Source organism: Micropterus salmoides, unplaced genomic scaffold, assembly GCF_014851395.1.
Source record: "Micropterus salmoides isolate LMB-PRFRI ecotype aquatic unplaced genomic scaffold, ASM1485139v1 Ms_hic_scaffold_11, whole genome shotgun sequence".
Taxonomy (NCBI): Eukaryota; Metazoa; Chordata; class Actinopteri; order Centrarchiformes; family Centrarchidae; genus Micropterus; species Micropterus salmoides.
In genome coordinates this window covers 32,087,175-32,110,441 of record NW_024040152.1, presented here as the reverse complement: position 1 = coordinate 32,110,441, position 23,267 = coordinate 32,087,175, and the positions used below count along the sequence as shown (strand labels likewise).

Sequence of the window (23,267 nt, the reverse complement as noted above, 5' to 3'; positions counted from 1 at the left end):
AGAAATTCAGGTTTAAAGGGTGCACCCGGGAATTTAATTATAGAACTACTTCAAAGAGTGAAATACTCACTTTAAATTTGGATCATCAGCATCATGCTGATGTCATAGCCTGATTGTGATATCAATAATCGCCTTATTCATTACTTGTTTTATTATTGTACTTTTTCATTTTTGGTACCAACCAATATTTTTATACATATCTTCAAATATAAGAAGCCAGCATCATCTTAAATCTAATCCTTGGTCTCTGAGTCTCATTTTAAACACCTCACTTTTGCTCCAGCAGCCGAACCGACTTAACCAACCGATCAGATCCCATAATCCTTCCTGTGTGCTACAGATACATCTTGTCTCTAAATGATTTTGTTGGGGGTTGCACATGCGCAGTATTATGGAGCTAAATCAGGGCCAAATGTTTTGTTAATTTGAAAATAAAAGCTGTAATAGAAAAACTAAAACTTGAAATTGAACATTTAAGTTTTGGCCTTAAATACAACCATATATTCAAAAATAAAAATAAGTGTTTAAGTGTTTTTTTTATTTTTTCAGTTTAAATAAAATGTTGATTTAATTCTGGAATTATTTTGAATACATTATTCATTTTCATGTTTCACTTTTATAAATTTAGATATTTGAGGACTTATTTTTTTGTCAGTTCCACTTTTTATGTTTTTAGAAACAAAGCAATTTTTCACACCTTCAAATCTTAGTTTTTCAGTTTCAGACTTTTGGCCCTGATTTTTCGGAGGGGGTGTGGCTTCAACTGAGAGGGGCGTGGAATCATGAGTGACACCCTAACAAAGAAGGCAGAAGACTCTCCTCAGTCATGTTGCTTTCAAGAGTTGTTGGTACTGCGATAACTGTGACTCTAATGTGTTTTATCCACCCTATACATTACACTGTTTCTGCACAACAGTCCATTATAAACCACATAATAGATGAAGTTTATAGAAACATTTACAAGGGAAACGCATTTATTCTCTCTGTGGACCCTTATGGACCCTCGTTAAAACTGCCCACCAGCAATAATATCTGGGCCGCTGTCAGCGCTCTGTAGCGCTTTTTGTCCATTTTCAGCTACTGTTGAAACATGACAATGCAACGTGGCGACGTCCATGGAAGGGGGGACCCGCGGTTATGGAGATATAAATGACTCATTCCATGGTAATAAAAACATAAGGGTTCATTATGTAAGGTCTTTATACACCACTGAAAACATAGTTATGGATCTTATATTGCATTTCTGTTGATAGATACACACTGAACCTTTAAGAGGTGATATAAAATGATTTAATGAAAACGTTTAACTAAAAGTCTAATGTCCAATGTGTTGTTCATGAAAGCTCGGATAGGTAACTTTGGAGAAAGATACTGTTAAATTTTGAAAGTAACAACTGAAAAAATCCAACCCCATCCCTCCAAAGCCACTCCCTCAAACCACATGTTCATGTGCACTGAGTGCACAAGCAAAGTGCGCACAGGTAGGCTGGTAGCCTGAAATGGTCGGTTGGCTTGTTACAGTCCTGCGACAGACACAGATTCAGGATTTTTATTCATTTTTGTTTCACATCGTGTTATTTATTGATTACTGTGAAGATGTAAGGGGAATTTTGACAAAATAACACAAAATGCTTCTGATATAAATCCCCTATCCCCCCCCTAGCTTTAAGCCAGCAGCGAGAAACACAGTGTCGGTGTGTGCATGTCAGGAGAACTTGTGGTGGAGTTTACCTTTGTTTAAGCCAATGCATTGGTATTGTTAAGTGTTAGTACATACTGTTGTTTCTGATTATATTTATATATAAATCGAGTATTGTGTGGTATTAATTTGATGTTTTATTGCCTACAGTGTAAATGCAGGTATAGTGAATTTGTCTTGGAGTTCCTCGAAGGTCAAGCCAGGTACTCACTCCTCCCTCCTGCCATATATGGAAAAACACATTTTTACCTGCTGAAGAACATGCTGTTATTCCAAAGTGAGGTTACGGATGATGAGGACAAGTTAAATGGAGATATCTGGCTGTACTTTTGGTGATGCTATGTCATTTCAGTATCTTATAACAGTACTCAATGCTTTGGCTGGCCAGACACCCCTGTTTCACATGTGATCTGAGCTGCTGCAGCCCAGTGAGGCAGACAAAAAACAAGCCCAGTCCAACGCAGCTAAGTTAGTTCAGCTCAGCACAGATTCACACACGTTCATGTCGTGGCTGCATCACTGTAGCCTCAGCTGCTAGCTGCTAGGTGCTGCTGTTTTGCTTCCCTAACTCCTCTGGGCTGAACCATCGTAGCTGAGCAGGGGGTCCTCTAGGGTTTCAGGATGTCCTCACAGGCAGACTTTTTTTCCTCCCATCTGCTGCATCACCCTCCCACCCACCTTGTCCCTTATGAGCCACAAGCTCACAGTCTCTCAGGGCTGTTAGCCAGAACCAATGCAGCCTCCTAATACCCTCTGCCGCCTCAGATTTCACTCCCCCCTCTGCTTGTAGTACAATCTCATCATTTCCAGCTTGTGAAGGGAGCGGAAGAGAGGGAAGAGAGTGAGAGAGAGGGAGAGAGGGAGATGTTTTGAGCTGGTTTGCAGGGAGAGAGGTTGGCCTGAATGCGTTCTGTCTGCTCTTCAGAGGCATCCAGGTGAGCTGTTTCCTCCTGGAAGGTAAGAGGAAGACTGAGATTGGTGCTTATTTTGTCCTGCATCCCCCCCCCCCCCGTCCCCCCATCTCCTTCTTCCCTTCAAACGCATCGCTTCTGTTAGCGTGTGTGTGTGTGTGTGATTGAACGTGAATAGTATTCCCCAGACATACCACACACACATAATACTGTATGAGACGATGTGCAGATGTGCAGGCATCTCCGCGTATGTTCATTTATTGGCCAGATATGGATTGTAGAGGCAGGCATGGTGTGTGCGAGTGTGTGTTGTAGTTTTTTGGGGGGTTTTTTTGTGTGGGGAGGGGGGGTGATGATGAGCTCTCCTGCTAGCATGACAGCTTGAAAGTGGATGGCCCACCGGAGTGTCTGTGCGTCTCAATGGGAAGGATGTGGCGAGAGACTCTGGGAATAGGAAGGAAGTAGCAGTGTGTGTGTGTGTGTGTGTGTCTGTGTGTGTCTGTGTGTGTGTGTGTCTTTGCTTTATCTGCAGTTTTTGCAACAAAGTCTCAATGTCCTCCCACCACCACTACCACTATCACCAATCCCCTCTGTGCTAATAGGTAGTATTACCGTAGTGGTGAAATGGGTGCTGATGTTTACTGGTCTAATAGATGGGACGCTCTGCTGCAACATTATTCTGCTCAATATGTCGTCCCACTTCAGGCAAATTTGCAACACGCTCGTGTTTTCCAAACCCAGAGGGATGGAATGTGGGCACTGTGGGAAGGACAAGGAAGAGAGAGAGGGACAGGCCATTTGCCATCTGTGGCGGTGTCTTATGGACGCGTAGCAAGGCTTTCTGCAGGGCCATATGCAGCTCCTTGGGAAGACGGCAGGCTAGGCTGTTAGAAATAAGACAGAGAGAGAGAGAGAGAGAGAGAGAACAAGGAAGGAGGGCTGAAACAAGAGGAGTGGAATAACATGGTGTCATGTGTTTGAGAGAGGATAAGTGTTGTCGGGATACAGGGCCAAATCTAGAGTAGTATCCTCTTAAACTGGAGAGGAACAGAGGCTCTGTTTGCTTGCTTCGGTATATGCGAGAGATAGGTGAGAGTAAAACTATCTTTCTGTATGTTTAGACCACTTCTTTTATTTTCTTTCATTTGGTCTTGCAGGTATATAATCTTGTGTTGAGTTAGCTATCAAATCTGTAGGTTCGCAACGCCTGCCCACAATTTTATTTCTTCTGTTATCGTTTCCTAGCAAGGCTCAGTAAGCATTTGTGAATGACACATGTCATTTCATGTAGGCCTTACAATAGACAAGTGACAGTTCTTAGCCCCAAGGTTCCGTATGCTTCCAACAAACTAGGTTGCCTTAAGCGATGGTCAGACAACACTTTGTACAAAGTGTTGTCAGGCAACACTTGAAGGCTAAAAACTCTCATCATAACCTGGCTGCGTCTCACTGTCTTTCTGATCTCTCTCCAAGAACTCTTTCTCTTTTGAGTATCTTTGTAGGAGTGACGCAACGAATCACACGGGTGGTGATAACAGTGCCTACTTTCGGACCCTCTCTTCTGGAAAGAATTCGCGGTGTTGAAAGGGTACTTGCTAACCCTGGCTAATTTCACAAGTCTATACACCCTGTCAGTTGTTGTTTAATGTGGCCGTGATTGTCAGTTTTGGAAGAATACATTCCGTCATTGGAAAGGGGCTTTCAAATGCTGTTTGACAATCTGATAAGCAAGTTTTTCGAAAGCATAACAAGGCCTTCACTCAGGTATATAAGAAGACGCTGTGGCTATGTGGAAAATTTTTTTTGTAAGGTATTCATAAGAACACTTTGTCAATACATCTATGGCAAAGTAAAGGGCCGTTCAGTTGAAGAATCACATTTAACTTCATATGTAGAACACCTAGTGTTAAAAGTTCAAGTCTTTATTTAAACTAAGGATTCCCGACCCTTTTTTGACCCTTTTAAAATGATGCGGGTACTTTTCAGGAGCCCGGGAACCATTTCAAGAATTTGGGACCTGTATCTGTGTTTAGACTGGAAGAACCAGTGACTTAATTTTTATGATCTCCAAAAGTTTGTAGTGTTGTAAAAAAAGTCCTTCCTCTAGAGGTTGTCCTTTCTCATAGTCCGGGAACTATTGGGCAGACTTTGCAGTACTGAACATTACTCACTGGTCAAACACAAACCCTGTGGCTGCTACAACTTAAGATAAGATGTTCCTTTATTGATCCCCCAAACTTGTGTAAGCAGCACTGTGTGCCACTAGTAACAATAAATGGAAAAGACATTTTATGTACTGTTTATTGATGTTAAAAATAAAGTTATGTAGTCACAGCTTCTCAGTCAGAAATAAACTTTTGTCAACTTCTGACCCCACAGGTATCACAGGTAATGTGACTTTATGCTGTGAGCAGTTTATCCAAAGACGTTGGCAACTGATCTAGACACTACCCATAGTCTACTGATTGGTCGGGTTTTAAACTATCAAGCTCAGACAATTCCAGTGGATGATTTCCAGACTAAAATCACATTGCGAAAACTAAGCTCTGGGATGTATGCTGGCTTCGTGAGGCAGTATACTAGCAGGAAATAGTTGAAAGCAAAGGTTGTCTTCCTCTGCATTCATCTGTATTCATGCAGCCCCCTTTTGTTTTTATTTGTCCTCAATGTAGTGTACCCTACGAAGCATGTTTTTCTTGTCTCATGTAGACGTTACTACAAACTGGAATGCTTGAGCATCATATGCAGAGCTTCAGTGCTGGCTGTGCTGGCTCCTGGAAGGAGAGGTCAGGACAGAGAGCACAACTCCAGTGTAAGACCTGCATAAGGGCTTCTGACAGCCGACACAACGCTTTCATTCAGGCGCATTTCCACGGAGATGGAGTCAATGGTACACAGAATGATTCATATCAAGTGCTTACAAAATGACGGTGTTTGCTTAAGTGGCACTTGTGGCTAATGAGTCAGCAGTGAATGCCCAATTAGGCCACCAGTTAATGCCATATTGTTATGCTGATTTCATGTGGACACTGTTTTGTAAAATCTCGACAAGAGACAGAATTTTCATCGTAAGCCCTACGTCCTCCTGGTCGTTATAGTATGTTTTCATTTTTAGCCACTTTGGTGATGATTTTCAATGTGCCCAATTTGTGGGGGGTTTAACCAAATACTGCTCTATTAAGTGCTAATGTTAACATGCTAATACCCCAAACTAAGATGTGAACATATTAAACATCAGCATATTAGCATTATGATTGTGTGCTTGTTAGCATTTGGAAGTTAGCATTTGGCCCATTGATTGTTAGCTGATAACCGAATACTTGTTCGGTTTGTCGTTTTTTTTTGGTTTATATGTTTTGATCTTCCTCCTTGGCAAATGGCAAATTAAATCCAGCTTCTGTATTTTATCCTATCTGAATCACCAGAACAGTAAATTGACTGCACTGTTTAAAGACAACCAGTGATGCTCTACTACCAGCAGAGAAGGTTTAAATCCCAACTTTGGAAGAAAGAAATCATCAATGCAGATATAATATGAGAACTCATTCTGATGCTTTTCCAGTTTTGCAGCACTTGTCTTAAGGGAGACAGCAGGAGAAACTTGCCATCAGCACTTTTGCATTGTAACAAAGTAAAAAGTTGCTCTGCTTAGTGAAGTAGTTTCATTGTACTGTTGTACTCCTGGCTCAGGTTTCTTAATGATGATGAGCAAAGGTAGAGGCTGTCAGGGCTGGTTAGGAGAGCATTTGGTGGGTTAGAGGCTGAGTTAAGGAGCTGGCCACATCACAGCCATTCTCCTGACTGACTGTGCACTCTCCTGAAGCCATAACTGCTGGGAAGCCAGCCAAGTTAGTCATTTATATGTCGGCGCTTACTATTCTCCAGAATCTCAATCAAATGCACTGGCTAATCAAGAGGTGGAAGGCCTGGCTGAGTCACTAACTGGCCAGAAAATGTCCTCCTCCAAGAAGTCTGCTGGACCTTAGAAACGTCCTTCCTTCTTGGAGAAGAGGCTGGCTGATTATCACTGGTGACTGTGAGGCGTCCTCTATTTATTCTTCATCATGTTATCCTACTTTATCTTAGTTTTCTTTATCCATCTATCCATCCATTCATCAATTATCATATGAAGTCAATGAAAATGTATCAGTATTATAGTGGCTGTCAGTCCTAGCCAGAGCCTCTCTTCATCACAGAGACAGTTGGCAGAATGTTCATAACACACCCACATCAGAATCACCACTTCCAGCACGATGGTGTGGACATGTGAAAATGTGTTTTGAGTTTATTGGGATATTATTTCAATAACTTTCATAAAATTAACTGCCATAAACTGGAGCCCTGAAACATTCTTTCATTTTATTTCCCAGAAAGAGCCTACTAGATATTTGTATATAGCTGAACAAGGCAGGGAAGCAGTCTTCAGGGAAACGTTCAGCAACTCTATTGTGCTTATGTACAACTAATGACATGATATAATAATTGTCTAATGTTAGATGATTATATTGTCAGAAGAGTGAATACTTTTTTGTATAGAAAACCTTATAAAGAAAACTGTATAGCATGTTAGAGGTTTGCTTATATCTTTGGTGGTGTTGGTGTTGAAGTCTCTCTCCAGTCTCTGCTGATGTCTCCGTTTCACTTCCTTGATGCCAGCTTTCAGCCTCACTCTGGCGGTGCTGTAAGCTTTACACTCAAGATATGTGGATCACTGCCGCAGGAGAGGGTTCCCACCTCCTTCAAGACAGCCACCATTGTTCATGTACCTAAAAAGTCTGCAGTGTCTAGTCTGAAAGACTCCGGCCCTGTGGCTCTCATCCCCATTCTGATGAAGTGCTTTGAGAAAAAACATCCCAGCCAGCCTGGACCCTCACCAGTTTGTTTTCAGAACCAACAGATCCACAGAGGATGCCATCTCCACTGCCCTCCACTCAGCCCTCACACACCTTGAGGAAAACAACACCTATATCAGAATGCTGTTTGTGGATTTCAGCTCAGCATTCAGCCCCCTCCTGTTCACGCTGTACACCCACGACTGAATCCCCCGACATGGAGAGAAGTCTGTTGGGATGTTTGCGGACGACACCACCACCATCATCGGCCGGATTTCAAGCAACGATGAGACTTTATATCGGGAGGAAATTCATAATCTTGCAGAGTGGTGCCCAGAGAACAACCTACTGCTCAATGTCAGCAAAACCAAGGAGCTGATTGTTGATTTTTATGAAGACTGAGATATCCTGTCTACATCAGTGGTGCTGAGGTGGAGCAGGTGAGCAGTTTCAGGTTCCTGGGAATCAGCATCACAGAGAACCTGACATGACCATCTCACATCTCCACGTTGGTGAAGAAAGCTCAGAAACAACTGTATTTCTTAAGACAGCTTAAAAAGGCCAAATTCCCACGCCAAGTTCTTGTCAGCTTTTACAGAGGAGCAACAGAAAGCATCCTGACTGGAAACATCACAAACTAGCATGGGACGTGCACGGCTCAGGACCGGAGGGCTCTGCAGCGGGTGATTAAAACTGCTCTGAAGATCATTTGTATCCATCTCCCGAGCATCAGTGATATGAGGTGAGGTGTCTACGCAGAGCGCAAAGGATACTAAAGGACAGTACCCACCCAGCCACAGCCTGTTCACCCTGCTGCATTCTGGGAAGAGATATAGAAGTTTCTGCTGCCGCACCACCAGACTGCAGAGCAGCTTTTCCCCCCCAGGCTATCAGACTCTTAAACTCTAATTCATCCTCAGCACTGCTCCACTGATGATAGTTTATTTCTGTTCTTTATTAATGTATATTGTCTGCTAAGTAGCAGAAGGGAGTTACAAAATACAATTTCACTCTATAACTAGTTATATTCTGACAATAAACCAACCTAGCAAATAGCAAAAATGATATACAGTAACCCAAATAGCGAGGAAGATCATCATTCCAATCTTATTTCTCCCCTACTGCTTACATTGTTCTTTAAAACTAACATGTTTGAACCAAGCAGTGGCTGATTGCTGAATCTAATGCAGAAGTGTCTTGAGCTGCAGTTGCTCTAATCTCTGAATGCTGGCACCAAAACTTTCTTTAACTTTAAATATACCATAAAACTTCCCTTAATAGCCGAGTCCCAAATAGCCGCCTACCCGTTTACTGGCCTGGTGTGGGAACACTTTCTGACAAATTAACGCAGGTCTCCATTTAATGCCTGCTCTTGTTTTTATAGAAGTTCTTTGGATGTATAGAACCTCTTGAACCCAGAGGGGTCACCCGCTTTAGCTGCTTCTAAGCTGCTTAGATTGTTAATAAAAAAAATTGCTGTTTAAAAGTAGGATCAATATGTCAATAAAAACATGCAATACATAGTTAGATCGTTCAGTTCATTTAACGGAAACAATGAGCCAAAGTCTAATTCTCATAGATTTACAGGCGTTACCGGCATGGTGCAAGAGATGAAAATAATCTCCTGTGTCCATTCCTTGATTAATCCTTTAGTCTGTAAGGGTCCACCGATCAAAAGAATCAAAACAGCTTTTCATAAAAATTGATCCAAGTTGTGAATCCTGTCATCTCAAGTCCATCGCTCTCTGTCTAACATCTGCCACACTTTTCTCATCCTGCATCCTGTGTTGTTGGGTATGTTTATTTTTGTTACGCTGCTGCCTACAAAATAAAAGTGCATCTGTCTGAGCTAGATCAAAATACACGACGTGTATTTGATATTATTTGATATTGTTATTCAGGTAATATTCATACTGTTTGAAATAAATAAACTGTTTCATAGTAGCTTATTTCAGTTTAGTGTGAGAGGAATTAAAGGCCTGTCCCAAATATAGTCTGGGTCAAAGTGATTTTAGCAAATAAAAGCCCTGGCTATTCATTAAAGTTTTACGGTAAGTCAATTTATATTATCAAAACAATAAGATCCCAATAGCCAATTTCACCTCCTCTAATAACTGTGTCTAGTGGCCATTTTGGAAATGGTTCTGTAAAGCAGATATTAAGGCTTAAAAAGGTCTATACTGGTTCTGAGGAGTGTTTGCTTGATTGAGAGGTGTTACAGCCTATCACAATCAGCAAGGGGATGGTCCTCCATCTCTCTGACTCACCTTGTCAATAGCCAGACTCCTTCCTCTCTGGAAATTTGGATTGATTTTCTTATTATAGTAACTGACAATATGACAGTATGCATTTAGCCCAAGGTTTGTTATTTTGCTATAGTCTGTCCTGTTAACGTCAGCTGTTCCATTCTTTACTATGATGCAACATGCTTCAGAAACAGAGTACAATATGATGTCTGCATTTCAAGGACTCTAAAGTACCTGTGATATGTATTTCATTTTTAAGAATTGCTGCTTGCCACTGTGGGATTTTGGGGAATTGAACACATCAAAGCTGGTCAATATGAATGTTGATATCATATAGGCCTATCATCAGGGACGTGTTCTGTTTTCTGCAGTGGTGATGTAGGTACTCGTTGCTGCATTGAAGAGCCACTATCTGGGGCATCGTTTGGCTGTTGGGATATTTTATTCCACCCCATGTTAATTAAGATTCTCATCCACAATATCTCAAGGCTGGTGTTCATAATGATAAAGAGCCACAACAGCAAAGTAACAAAAATGCATTTACATATTTTATTTTGCTGGTGCACTTAATGAAAGTGACTTGCGATGAGAAGTGACATTAGCTTTGACAGAAGGCCAACAGAACTCCAGGATATGGATAACTAGGTTGGTCTGTGCCAAAAAGGAAATTACAGTATGGGAATGAGTGTATATACCATGTCTAATGGGGAAAGTGGGGTGAAAAGCCTGCCATCATTGTTCGACTTGCTCCATAACAGAGCACACTATCTGACGGTCATCCCTCATAGACATTAATGTCGTCACACCTGGAGTGGGTTTCAGATGCTGTTCAATGAGCCAACAGGAATTTAATTTGAAGCAAACTTGTCCTTCAGGATAGAGGGACTGAGCACTACTGCTAGCTTGCTAAGCTTCACAGTTCTTACTGTGGTTAGAACAAAAGTGGCTGTGTGAGCTAGCTAGCACTACACTGTTATCTTAAAAAACGTCATTGGCTCATCATCAGATTCTTTAGCAAATAAGGTTTTCTTTTCTGTATCATAGTTCTAATATCACAGAACTTACCTGAAGTGTGGCTTTCAAATTGAGATTAAAAAGAGATTATTACGATGCATGAATATCCATCAGTTGTTCTTTGTCTCATTCTGCAGTCCAGTCCAGTCTTTATTTAATACCAATTAATATCTCTTGTGATCACATTTAAGAGGTCATGAAGATTAGGCCTACATTTGATTCACAGAAATCAGGCATTATTTATATATTTATATTTTGTATTTTAACCCTAAATGCAGTTAAAAGAACAGATAAATGTGGCAGGTTGTTTAATGTTGCACCAATCAATATTTTCATTAGCAATTAATCAAATGACAGCATATTAGGGATGAGCGAGTACACCACTATCAATATCCGTTACACAAATTAAATCCATACCTATACTCGCAATGGGCGGGGCTTGACCCAGACGAAGGCGGGACAAACCAGAAGCCTGGAATTGGTTTGGATTTATCAGAAGTTGCTATATTCTTAGAGAACTATTTAAAGAAGAACAATGTTTTTGATTACAATAGTAAGAGAACAATTTTTTGTTATGGTTAGTGTCAGTTAGAAAACAGATATTGACACATTTTACTCTGATGGTACTCGTACTCGTAAAAAGTACATTATTATTATAGATACTTGGTTCAACTGGGTCAACCGTACTACATATAATTGGAAATATGGTTCCTCATGGGGATGAATCCACAGAGAATTAACACCTCACTCTCCACCCTCAACTCTATGGAACGTAGCATTTTTTTTTGACCATTGTTTAGGTTCTATGGCCACAACTTTTTGCTTTTTTGGGTCACTCTCACTGTTCTCATCACCACTGTCCAGCAGCAGCAGGCAGCTCTGAAAAACTGACTACACACTACCTGCTCAGCACCAGACAACTGGCAACTAACACACAGTGGAACATTTAGCAGCTAAAGTAAGGTGACCCGATTTCGGAAATGAAAACCGGGGATATTTTTGGTTTGGTCTTAAGTATGTCATTAAAAACTATAATGCTATTATATATGAAATAAAGACTATTTGGGTTTCATAATATATGTCAAATATAACTCATCTGAATGAAATCAAGTCATTTTGAGGCAGAAACTACCTTTCAGTCAGTAAGTAGAGGCAGCAGTCACTTTTTGGCAAGTGAAATATTGCATGTTATGGGTTGTATTGGCCATTTAAAGATATTTCAACAGGCAAAAAGGACTGGATTGGTCGGTACACAGCAAGTTAAATAAGGATAATAGCAAAAGAGATCATGTCTTTATTTTATATATAACTCAGAACTAATGCACGTTAATTATAGGCTACAGTCTATTTTCCAAATATAAACAAGGATATTAGACACAGGCCTACCAAACAGCCTTCTATTAGGCTATTGCCTATAATCACATAAATGTCATGCCTGGTTACGCTAAAAACTGCAAACACTTTTTTGGCCACAATTGTGATTATTCTGTTAAAAGAAACGTTAAAGTATCACAAAGACATACCTTTGCTATTACCACGGATATAAAGTGATGTTTATTTGTTTATTTGCACGTCTGTTTGACCCAGATGCAGCTGTAGACGTAAAGAGGCTGGGCGATACAGCTTTAACATGCTATGCGCGGTATTGCAGACGGCAATCGGTTTTTGGTGGACGATCACTTTTCGCCACAACACCTGTCTGCTCTACTGTCCGGTGTTTCTGGCCACGTAAAATCTGATTTCAGGTCTGTTAACACCTTATACAGTCCATGATTAACACACCAAAACCGGGGCTGTAACCGGAAAATGGGGACGTCTGGTCACCCTAAGCTAAAGTGGCAGATATTTTTCTCAGGAGGTGGTGGAGACCAAAACAGAGGTAAACAAATCTCCAAATGAATGCGAATGTAGCTCTGTGTCTGCTGTATGGGTAAACAGATAGCTGTTTGCCAAAAGCTGCCTGTTCAACTGAAAAGAAATCAGTACTACTTGACAGACCTTTGGCTGCCTGTGTCTGTCAAGGCGACTGAGATGGACCAGATATGATTCACTGACATGTCGGTTTACCCCTCAATCAGACGACATTCTGTTAAACTGAGAGTTATTATTTTATCAGTCCGTCATTCCTTTCTGTTCACCCATCTGTAGTTCTTCAAATCTCTGTCAGCAGGCATAGACCAAGACATCACACAAAAAGCTGCTGTGTTTTAGGAGGCCCCAGCTATATTTAGCACACATACATACACAACTCTATCTGCCATTCAAGAACACTGAAACAAAGGCTTGTGCACTCCAGACAGTGCGGATGGGAGGAGGATGAGGTATTTTTTCCAGCCTCTCCTCCGGTGTATCATCTCACTATCGTCTTGAGCCCTAAATGATGAGCTCAGGCAAGCTGATAGCCCTGCTTTGTCTCAGTGAAATGCATTCACACATGAACGTGGCCAGGCCAACATGGCTGATAGCTGTGAGTTAGCGTGGCACATAAGTAGGCTTTCTGGCTAATTGGTCTTTTATGGCCTTTATGTTTCTTGTCATCCTTCAAGCTAATGTCATCAGTAGCTACTCCTCTGGAGATAGTTGCATTATCCTGGCCCTGCCCACTGTGTAACTGCCTACCTTTTCCATTACTGTATGGCAACTGTAAAGTAAGATTAATCTTAAATGATCCCTGTGGGGCAATGGGGTGCAGCACTGCAGCAGTACAGAATAAATTATAGATTAAAGAAAACAATGCTGTTTATCACCGTTTGTTCATGTGTGTGTTGGTATATCAGATGGTGCTGGTTGTGGAAGGGGGTGTTGTAGTGATTAAAGAGGCTGTCCTTCAACCAGAATCGATATGGTGTAATTGCATCCGTGGCGGGGTTTTCCTGTCTTGGCGGGCGTTCCCATCCTGGCAACAGAGGCAAGACAGATGTAGCAGGAAATCCACATGCTGCCTTAAACCAATGAGCAACGTTGGCCTTCCTGTCATCTGTGCACAGGATTGCACTTTGCGTGCTTACATTCTCATTTGTTTTCTTTACATGAACATAATCTTATTCATTTCAGTTTTTAACACCGCAGAAGTAGTGAGAAAGATCCAAAACAGCAAAGTTGCAGGACATAAAACCAAAACAATGAACTGATGTTAAAAAAGTTTGGAACAATTTGGCAGTGAATGTTGAAAACCAGGACATTTTAGTGCTTTACAGATTTTTATCGGGACTCTGGACTCCCAGATTTGGGCTCAATCCCAGTCCGGACCCGACACGTTGTTAGGATCAGGTAGGGGCAGGTTTGATTATTAGCAAAATATATAGATATTTTCGAAATAATTATAAAGTTAATATTACAAAATTATTAACAAAGATGAATAAATACGGGGCACCACGCTGGAATCAGGGACCAATAACTAAACGTGAAAACACTTGAAAAGGGGTTTTGCCTGCCTATTAATGCAAATAATTGAACACTATTAACAAATAACCACAAGCAACTGCTCTATAAAAATACAATAGGATTTATTCACAGAAGTTTAGCTCGGCACATGGACTCCTGGACCTAAGTCATGATAAAGGGTAGTTGGGAAGGAGGAAGTGAACGCTGGCACTTCTGGTCGCCGCTGCTTTCTCCCTAAAAATCCCTGCTGCTTACATTCGTAATCATCTGCAGGGACATACATATGGTAACGTACTCAGCAACTCGACGAATAACTTCGAAGGATTAACCTGCCTGTTGATTACGCTACAGTCTACTGTCGTGGAAATTATATTCCTGGTGAGGGGTTGAGCAAATAATTGAGTTACAACCAACCGTTGTCTTTGAAGAATTTATTTAACAAAAGAGAATAAACAGAAGTACTAAAACACATATAAAGCTGGTCCAGAGACCTGCTGCCAAGGGCGGCTTTGACCGTCTGGCCCCGAGCAAAGGGATGCATCATCTTTTACACAGTCTAGGTTTCTATGTTTTGGCGAACAGAAATCCTCTCTCGGCCTTGAATGAACATTTCAGGAGAGGAGAGAAACAACAAGAGAGGGAAAACACCAAAACAATCTCACAGCTCTGACCTAAACCCTAGTAAATGTGGACGGACTAAGGAGTATAGGAGAGGAAAGGTTGAGGATAAAAACACAATACATATATATCTGTAAGACATAAAAGAACATAAATAAAAGGAAAAAAAATGTAAGAGGACACAATTTTCTGCCATGACAATCCTCTATCCTCAATCTAAATACAGAAAATTGACAATAGGAAATTTGCCTTAGCCAATTTTGTAGAACATAGACTTTATGAATAAGCAGGGGATCAAACATATTTTGTATACTCATCCTGGATGAGAACCATGGCAATCAAATGTCATGTATCACGTATTCATAACTGACTTATGGTGTGGTATCTATGATGTCTCCTAGATTAACCTGCGGGATTAAACAAGGACATCTACAAAAGCTACAAGTTTTTTTTGAGACCTTTGTTTTTTGTTTTTTTTCTTTAAAACTGTTGCCTGGATCCATCAGATAAACGTTTTTCCAAGTGGTAGGGGTACTTGGAATTATCTATTCTAATTCATATTCTTAATCTTTGCTACTGAGCATTTCTCATGTCTGGGAGAAGTGGACATCTAGCGTAGGTTTCTAACAGGGCCGTGTCGATTTTGTAGCCGCGTGTGAGCATGCAGTCCCAGGCCCCGACGGGGTCTGCCGGTTGTTGGAGAGTGGGAAAGGTTTAAATTTGGAAACTACATATGAGCGTTCTGCGCAGGCTGTGTAAGGCAGAGGCAACTGCCTAGAGCGTAGCTTCCCAGCCATACATGCATAGAAACTAGAATTTAAAGCGGCGCGCACAGAACCGTTCAACACTCGGTACCAGGCGTTCCCCTCTGGTGGGAAGCTAGGTGGTGTTACTACTCGCTTTGATCTGCTAAGACTATGCAGTATTAGAGTGGTCGACTTGGATGCAGGTGGACGTTTGTCAAACATGTACATTCTGTAATGTCAACTTACCACTACCCAAAACGAATCCACCTCGCTCCATCTCATTTCGAAACATCAGGAACATTGACCTACCTGCCCTCTCTATTGAAATTAATAATCTCACCTTAGAAAAATCAGCCAACACTGACGATCTGGTCTCCCAGTATAACGACGGACGAACACTCATGCTCCTCTGAAAACCCGGAGAGTGTCCTTTACTCATTCTGCTCCATGGTACACATCTGTTCTACGTCAGCTAAAAGCAAAAGGACACCGCCTGGAAGGCCTCTGCAAAAAAAGCAAACTAGTTATACACAAGGACATGTATGACAACCAGATACTGCACTACAAGGATTCCCTCTCTGCAGCAAAAAACAAATACTACACTCATCTGATATCATCTCACGAAGGGCACACAAGGGCCCTGTTTTCCACAATTAATACAAATTCACGACCCCCGAATAGTCTTCCACCCCATCTGTAGTCATTTTTCCAAACCAAAATTGATAATATCCATCAACAGCTACCCACTTCACATAACAGTGCACTTTATCCACCTACCTCTCGACACCATTACTAAGTTGTCCACTACTTCTAGGGAGCATTCACTCTGGATAAGGACAGTAGAAAATATCATTTCAATCACATAAAAATGCTGTCGTTCTACTTAGTAAACATTTTGTTCGTGCACATAAACCTAGTAAACTTTCCTACATGGCCTTTTCATTGGAGGTTTAAATGTTTATGTATTTGAGTTAATGACTGTGTGCACGTTTAAATTCATTTTTGAAGACTGTGCTAGAGTGCAGCAGTGCGTAACAGCATGAGTTTTGGATCCACGCAGGTGATCTTCATCTCAGCTGCTTCAGAAGTGATAACGTCCCCCGTCCTTCTCTTGTGACTTTAATGCAACCACTGACAGCAACAAATGTTTTATACTTCTACTTTGAAATCATTCTGGTTCTACTTTTATCTATCCATCTGGCTATTTCTCTATCGATCCCCCATCCCTTTCAAGTTGCTTGTTGGTGCTGGTCGGGGTCTGCTTATCCAATCTGAATCCTTTCATATCTCTTATCAAATCTGTTTAGGTAGTTTGTTTGAATGAAGATGTAGTCTTAGTAAAGTGTTTCACCACATATACCCATCCTTCCAGCACAGTAGAATCTTCCTGGTTTAGGTATAATATTATACTGCTCTGTCACATTCATTAAACTTGTCCTGACTTAATTTCTTTTTGATGTGAGGGAAAACAGCATTTGCTCCTCACCGGGGAGCTACAGCTGCAGAAGTCAAGAGAACACAATGAAAATAATGCTAATAGTAATTGCAGCACAAATGATTGCTATTGCTACATAGGATTATTATAATGACACATTTTAGGTATTTCACTCAAAACCACAAAAGAAAAGTCAAAGGATCTCTAACGTCACTAAGATTTATCCTCTGGGAACTATGACTATTTGTACAAAATACTGTGCCAGCTCATATGCTGTGTGTCCATGTAGTAGATACTGAGACATGCAGCAATTTAAGATCAATCCTGATGAATGTAAATAGAATAGTTAATTAATGGAAACAGGGAATTTGTTGGGGAGATGCCGGTTTGCACGCTCAATGAGGGTAACTGTAACAAAGCGCAGGTGTGTTTTATAATGCTAGGGCAAGACAATGTAGCTAACAGGGGGCATCGTATTGCAAACACAATAGTCAGCACAGAGGCTGTTAATGAAGAAGGAGCTCACAGCACAAGACCAAAACAAAAGAAAAAATTCATTCAGAAGCAGTAGGAAAAATATTATGGCTTTAGTTAGGTAGAGGTGTAATATAGCAGTTGACCCATGAGCATGACAATAAAGGACACTTTTTTTTCTAGGAACACACACTTAAAGCAGGATGTCCTGCTGTCCATAAGGCTAGGGTAGATCATTTACAGCTGACACCTGACTGTCATTTGCTGTCCAGTGATGGAAGACAAATTCAAATCCTTTTCAAAGTAGCATTATTAAATAGTAGCAAAGTAGCATTAGCATAGTATTGAATAATCTCTTACAAGTAAGTGCATTACTGTAACTGATCACTAATTAACTAAACATGCATGCAGCATTTTAATGTTGTAGCTGGTCAAGCTAATTTGAACTATTTACATACTGGAAATTTATGGCCAGTTTAATTAATAATAAAGGGTCATATATTTTTTATTTTATGATACTGATTGTATGTTAAATATTAATCTATGACGTAATAAATGTAGTAAAGTTAACAGTACTGCCTTACCTTCTGAAATGTAGTAGGGTAGAAGTATAAAATAAAATGTAACTCAGAAGTGTAAGTACTAGAGTAAATGTAACATTCCATGTATCATGTCAACTAGGGACTGAAAGTACTCACAGCTGTTGTGAGGTTACTTGAAACATCAGTAAAGCAGCAAAATGGCCAATCTCTGTTCCTAGTTTTATAAAACTTTGTTGACCTTTTATCATTCTGTCATGTGCCTCTGATGATTTTCTGATGTGGAGTGCCTGGAACATAAGCCTTGTTGAACACATCCTTCTTAGTTATACGCATCAAGCATTGATGCCATGCAGTGTGATAGGCAGGGTGCGAATTATACAGCGCAGGTGCAGGCTTCAGTAAACTAAAATCTTACAATGCTTACAATATCCTTGCTCGTTTAACTAATGTGTGCAGTCTGTAGATGATGATGAATCTAATTCATTACACCAGTTCATGGTGCACCATACCACAAGACAACGTTTGTAGTCAGAGGTCACTATTCTGCAGTAAACCTGCCAGCAGGTCAGACACACAACAGCAGACCATCAGGACCACTCAAAACAGACCCACACAATGTTAAACCAGAACCAAAGACACTATCATTAAATACAGTCTGCATTATCATATCTAATTCCTGATTCTTATCATTTCAACTTTTAAGTTTCAACTTTTTTTTAGCAAATATCTCCTTTCCTCCTGCTCATGTTGAATGAGAATGAAATGTAATCTGCGTTCAATAAAACAGTTATCATGCAAAGTTGGGGAACTGGGAATTTTTGGTCTCTGTAAATAATATTGAACAGAGTACTGCCTAGACCTTCTTTATATAAAAAGTGCAATGAGAAGCCTTTTGTTATGAATTGGCGCTATATAGATAAAACTGAATACATTTGAAATAATAAACCTGGATTTTAACATTTACCTAACCTGGTAAAACTCCTGAATTCCACAGTGAAAACAAATATTGAGGGATTATTGTAGAAAGACTCATAAAATACTTAAAATGAAATGATAAACTTTATATTGATTGTATATTATTGTAATAACTAATCCTCAGTTTCAGTGTCGGCTAACAGTTACATAAAATATGAAATGATTTAATGGTAATGAAATGACAGGATGGGCTCTCAGCTAGCTAACATCAGATAGCTCATTTAAAGTAAAATAAATGCTAATTACAAAACTCTGAAGGTAGGAAAGTTAAGTGTATTAAAGCAGCTAGATAACTCATTACTGGCATTAACTTCCAGCGTCTCAATTATCGTGTGATGCACTGGACTGATGCAGATGGAGAAGACGTTCAACTAATGTCAAGGTTAGGAAATGGTACGGTCCATTTTAGGGGTGTCAGAAATCGTATTTCTAGATTCTTGAATTTAAGGCATGAGTATGGGAAATATTTTGTAATATTTATAATGACAGGTAAGAAACACCCCCCTGAACTGTTGTTTTTGCCTCTTTTGGGGGGGTCCAAGCCATAATTAGGGGGTTCAGACCCCCCCAATCCCCCCCCGTAAATCAAACCGTGGTGATAAATCCGAAATGACAGTATTTGTTTTTTTTAGTTTTATGTATTCTTCCAGATGCCAACTGCTGTCACTGAGGACAGACATGACATGCATGGGACTCATGTTTATGGCAGCTTGGCAGCCTCATTACCAAACTCCTTATTTATTTTTATTTCTCTTTCTTGTGTATTTCATGGCCCATTTTACATGGTCATTTTCTTAGACACATTCTTCTGTTACTCCTGTTGTTTTATTTAAGTGCTCAGATGTCCAGATAAACCCAAACTGGAACATTTTCAACAAGTTTAAGTTGTTTTTTTTTAATCTTTGTCTCAAAAGCTTAGTCATTTACTCTTAAACATGCCAGTCTGTTAATCTGATTATAAAATTATGTTAATTCTTATTATCTGATTATTGTTAATTATTTTTGGAGTTGGAAATTCTCACAAAAGCTGCAAAAAAGTTTGACAGCCGGTAGCGCTAGAGTTGATTTCACCGGCTGTAATGACAACTTTAGCTGATGGAGTTAATCAGCTGTAGCTAATTAATGTTAAATTACATAAACACATTTGCATTCTGTATACCAGTATCTTCACCATTAACTCTTGATTATGAAGGGGTCGTTTTAAATGTTCACATTAAGCATATGCAGGAGAGTGTTCCCCCCCCCGCGATTGGTCAACATCATCCTATGGACGCTAATTTTCATTTCCCCAGTATCTCCAGGCAGAGGACATTCTTGCCTTTCTCATTCAGGGGAATCCGATCGCACATTTTCTGAAGGCTTTTTTAGGTGTGTGTCAAGCAAGCCAGAGAATCTTTTGAATTTCCTTCAGAACTTTTCAAAGTAAAAGCTCTCACTTAAACACAACATAAAGTACTGCTGCAAAGATATTCTCGCACTCTTATTTTGTAGGCACAATCACTTAAGAGGAAGTGATTATGTAAGTAACTTTTGTTGTCACGACTAGAGTTGGGCAGTAAAAATATTACTTTTCCCAGTACCTAGTAGTGTAACGGATTAGGCATGACGTCACAGAACGCAGTTACGCTCACTGAGTGGCAGAAAGACGAGCAGCAGTGTTAGCTTGAATCAGCTAAAACACAAACAACACATCTAAAATGGGAAAGAGCCTGACCACCGCTTCTTTGGTAAGCAGTAAGGATCACTGTCGAGTCCGACTGCCTTTAATTTGAGCAAATAATCACTTGTTTTACGGTAACGGATGATTTGCCACTCAGTCCAGCGTCTTCCGGAAGGGGCGTGACATCAACGCATACCCTCTATTGTGTCACAGTCTAAGATGCAAAGAACTTTGTCGTCTGTTGTAAACTCTGTGCGACCAGCAAAAAGCTTTCAACCGCAAACATTTCTACACTTAATATATTGAAGCATCTGCTGAAGCAGCACAGCAGCTTACAGAAAGAAACTCCTGCAGCTCCTACCACTGATGCTTAGACTCGACAAAGATCGTCGTTTCAGCACCAGCCGCTATAATGTTTTTTTTCCCGCAATCAAAGTAATCTGCCGATGGGCCGGATATTATTGCTGGCGGGCCAGTTTTGGCCCGCGGGCCGCCTGGTCTAGGTGATAATCTCAGGTCAGTTTTAGACAAGTAGCTAGCCAGTAGTTCAGCTGTCGAGTGTAAATCTGTAGTGGCAGGTGGCTAGTGAACAGATTTCCCATTTAAAGTTTTAAACCTTAAACCAAATACGGGCCTCTAGATTAATTTAAAGAAAATAATCATCAATTTAAATCACTATTTTGGTCAGGAAGTTTAAAATGATTGATTTGTCTAAAACTGTCGAGCCCTGTGTTGCATTCTGGATCTGCTTTGTAGGAATTTGTTTTATTAGCCCACGGGGGACAGGCATATAGACTATAATTGTTGTCAACAACTCTATCAATATTATCATTTTTAAAATAAATTTACACATTAGCGTTACAGAGAAGGGAGCCTGTGTAGTCGGAAATGCTCTGGTGTGTCCAATGAAACCTGACCCATGTTAACGAACAGCCCAAAGAGCTGCAAGCTGACACTTCCTTGTGTATTAGAGTAATTAGAAGTTCATCCTGCAGGGGAGCCCGGCCCTAAATATTTAATCTGAAGGGAGCCGTGGCAAAACATGTTATGCCGCCTGCGTCTTTTGTGTCCAATATTACACAGTCCATGGTGGAGGAGCAGCTGGTAATGTGCTTTGTGTTGGAAAATAGATGTGGAGTGTGGCGGGCTGTGTGTGTGCCCACTGGGCTTGTAGGAGACAATCTGTAGCATGTCTGCACAATTGTATTGCTATGTAGATCTGTGTCAGAGATAAGGTGGAATTCTGTGAATGTGCAGTATGGGAACAGCAGCAGCAGCCGACAGAGGCTGGAGCTGTTTTGATCAGAGAAAAGAGAAATGGAGATTAAAAAGGCTCTCATCCTAGTAGAGAGGTAGCAGCAAGGCTCTACAGGGAGGGAAGAGACCCAGGCTGACAGAGAGATGAAAAAACGGCGGGATCTGGAAGACGGGGGCGCAGTCAGTTTTTGGCTGAACACTGGTAATCGCAGATGGATTTTTTTTTTTTCTTTAATGCTCACTTGTTTCCTCTATTCTTTTGTTCTTCCTTTTGACAGATATGTGTCACAAAGATGTCCACACGCAGCTGCCAGGGAACAGACTCGGTCATCAAGCCCCTGGACACCATCCCTGAAGACAAGAAGGTGAGAGTGCAGCGCACGCAGAGCGGCTTCGACCCGTTCGAGAAGCCCGCCAGCCAGGTGAAGAGGGTCCACTCTGAGAACAATGCCTGCATCAATGCCAAGAGCTCGTCCGCCAGCAAGGAGTCGCCCAAACTGCGGCGACACTCCAGCCCCAGTTCTGTAAGTACACCTTTTACACACTGTGTGACATAGTGTGCCTGTATATTTATTGCTTATTACATATTATTGTAGCATATTAGTACACCTAACAATCCTCCATCGTTAAATTACCCACATTGCATTTTAGAAACTGTACACTTGGCAATCACCGTCCAAAATCCTACCCCTGATGATGCAGTCATGTGTCGCAGTAGCAAGAAAAATCCTGGTTACAAAGTTTTGTAAAGTGATTAGAGAGTGATTAGACGTTCTGTAGCTACAATGAGTCTTTCTTGTCTCTTGATTGGCCAGTGCTTGCATCACCACGGCCAGACTGCACTGCTTTGATCGTGGCTTAGATCTATTATTGCCCATATTCCACACAGACATCTAGGTTCATCAAGTAGACAAATCCGTCTAATCCTTAACTATCTTTTGAAGACCTAAATCATCTGGGTAAATTTGACGTGGGTCTGTGTAACTTTTGAAAGACAAAATAACAAAACCTTTCTTTTACAACGGAAAAATGTACTTCATAAGAAATAAAATCATATAAATACAAAACGTGGGTGGCTGCATCACTTCCAAATGTGCTTTTGTATAATATTTGTGCCAATAAACAGCTCTGACTTATTTAGCTGGCCTGTGTCACATGACTGTGGAAACCTATGTGACATGAGAACTGTGCAGCCATTAAAAAAAAAAATCATTATTTCAAATTGTCAACAAACATAGTATCAAACAAAAACATCTGAATCATATACATAAAGATGAAGCATTGAGAAAACAAAACGAAAAGCAGCGTCAAGCAGCCGCACACTTCTGCATTAAACTTCTGAAATTTAGAGGAGTGTCGCTATTTTTCACCTGTAGATAAAAATACAACAAGATGCGCTATTTCTGACAAGAAAGTGTCACATACTTTAAAGCTGATGATACAAGGGGCAACTTTTTGAGCAATGTTGCTGGGC

At 40.6% G+C, this 23,267-nt stretch overlaps 1 protein-coding gene across 5 annotated transcripts in view; it reads left to right on the top strand.

The window, feature by feature from the left end:
• The window catches only part of cdk14 (cyclin-dependent kinase 14), a 198,214-nt gene that overhangs the window by 49,090 nt on the left and 125,857 nt on the right, over positions 1-23,267 (top strand). The window contains exons 1-2 of one of the 5 annotated variants that reach the window (XM_038712299.1): positions 2,507-2,634; positions 22,072-22,317. In XM_038712299.1, the coding sequence (XP_038568227.1) occupies positions 22,087-22,317 (231 nt within the window). In that variant the 5' untranslated portion in view covers positions 2,507-2,634; positions 22,072-22,086. Of the gene's footprint in view, positions 1-2,506; positions 2,657-20,580; positions 20,604-20,925; positions 21,053-22,071; positions 22,318-23,267 lie in introns of those variants that run through there. The other 4 variants (XM_038712297.1, XM_038712300.1, XM_038712298.1 and 1 more) reach the window with 4 other exon arrangements.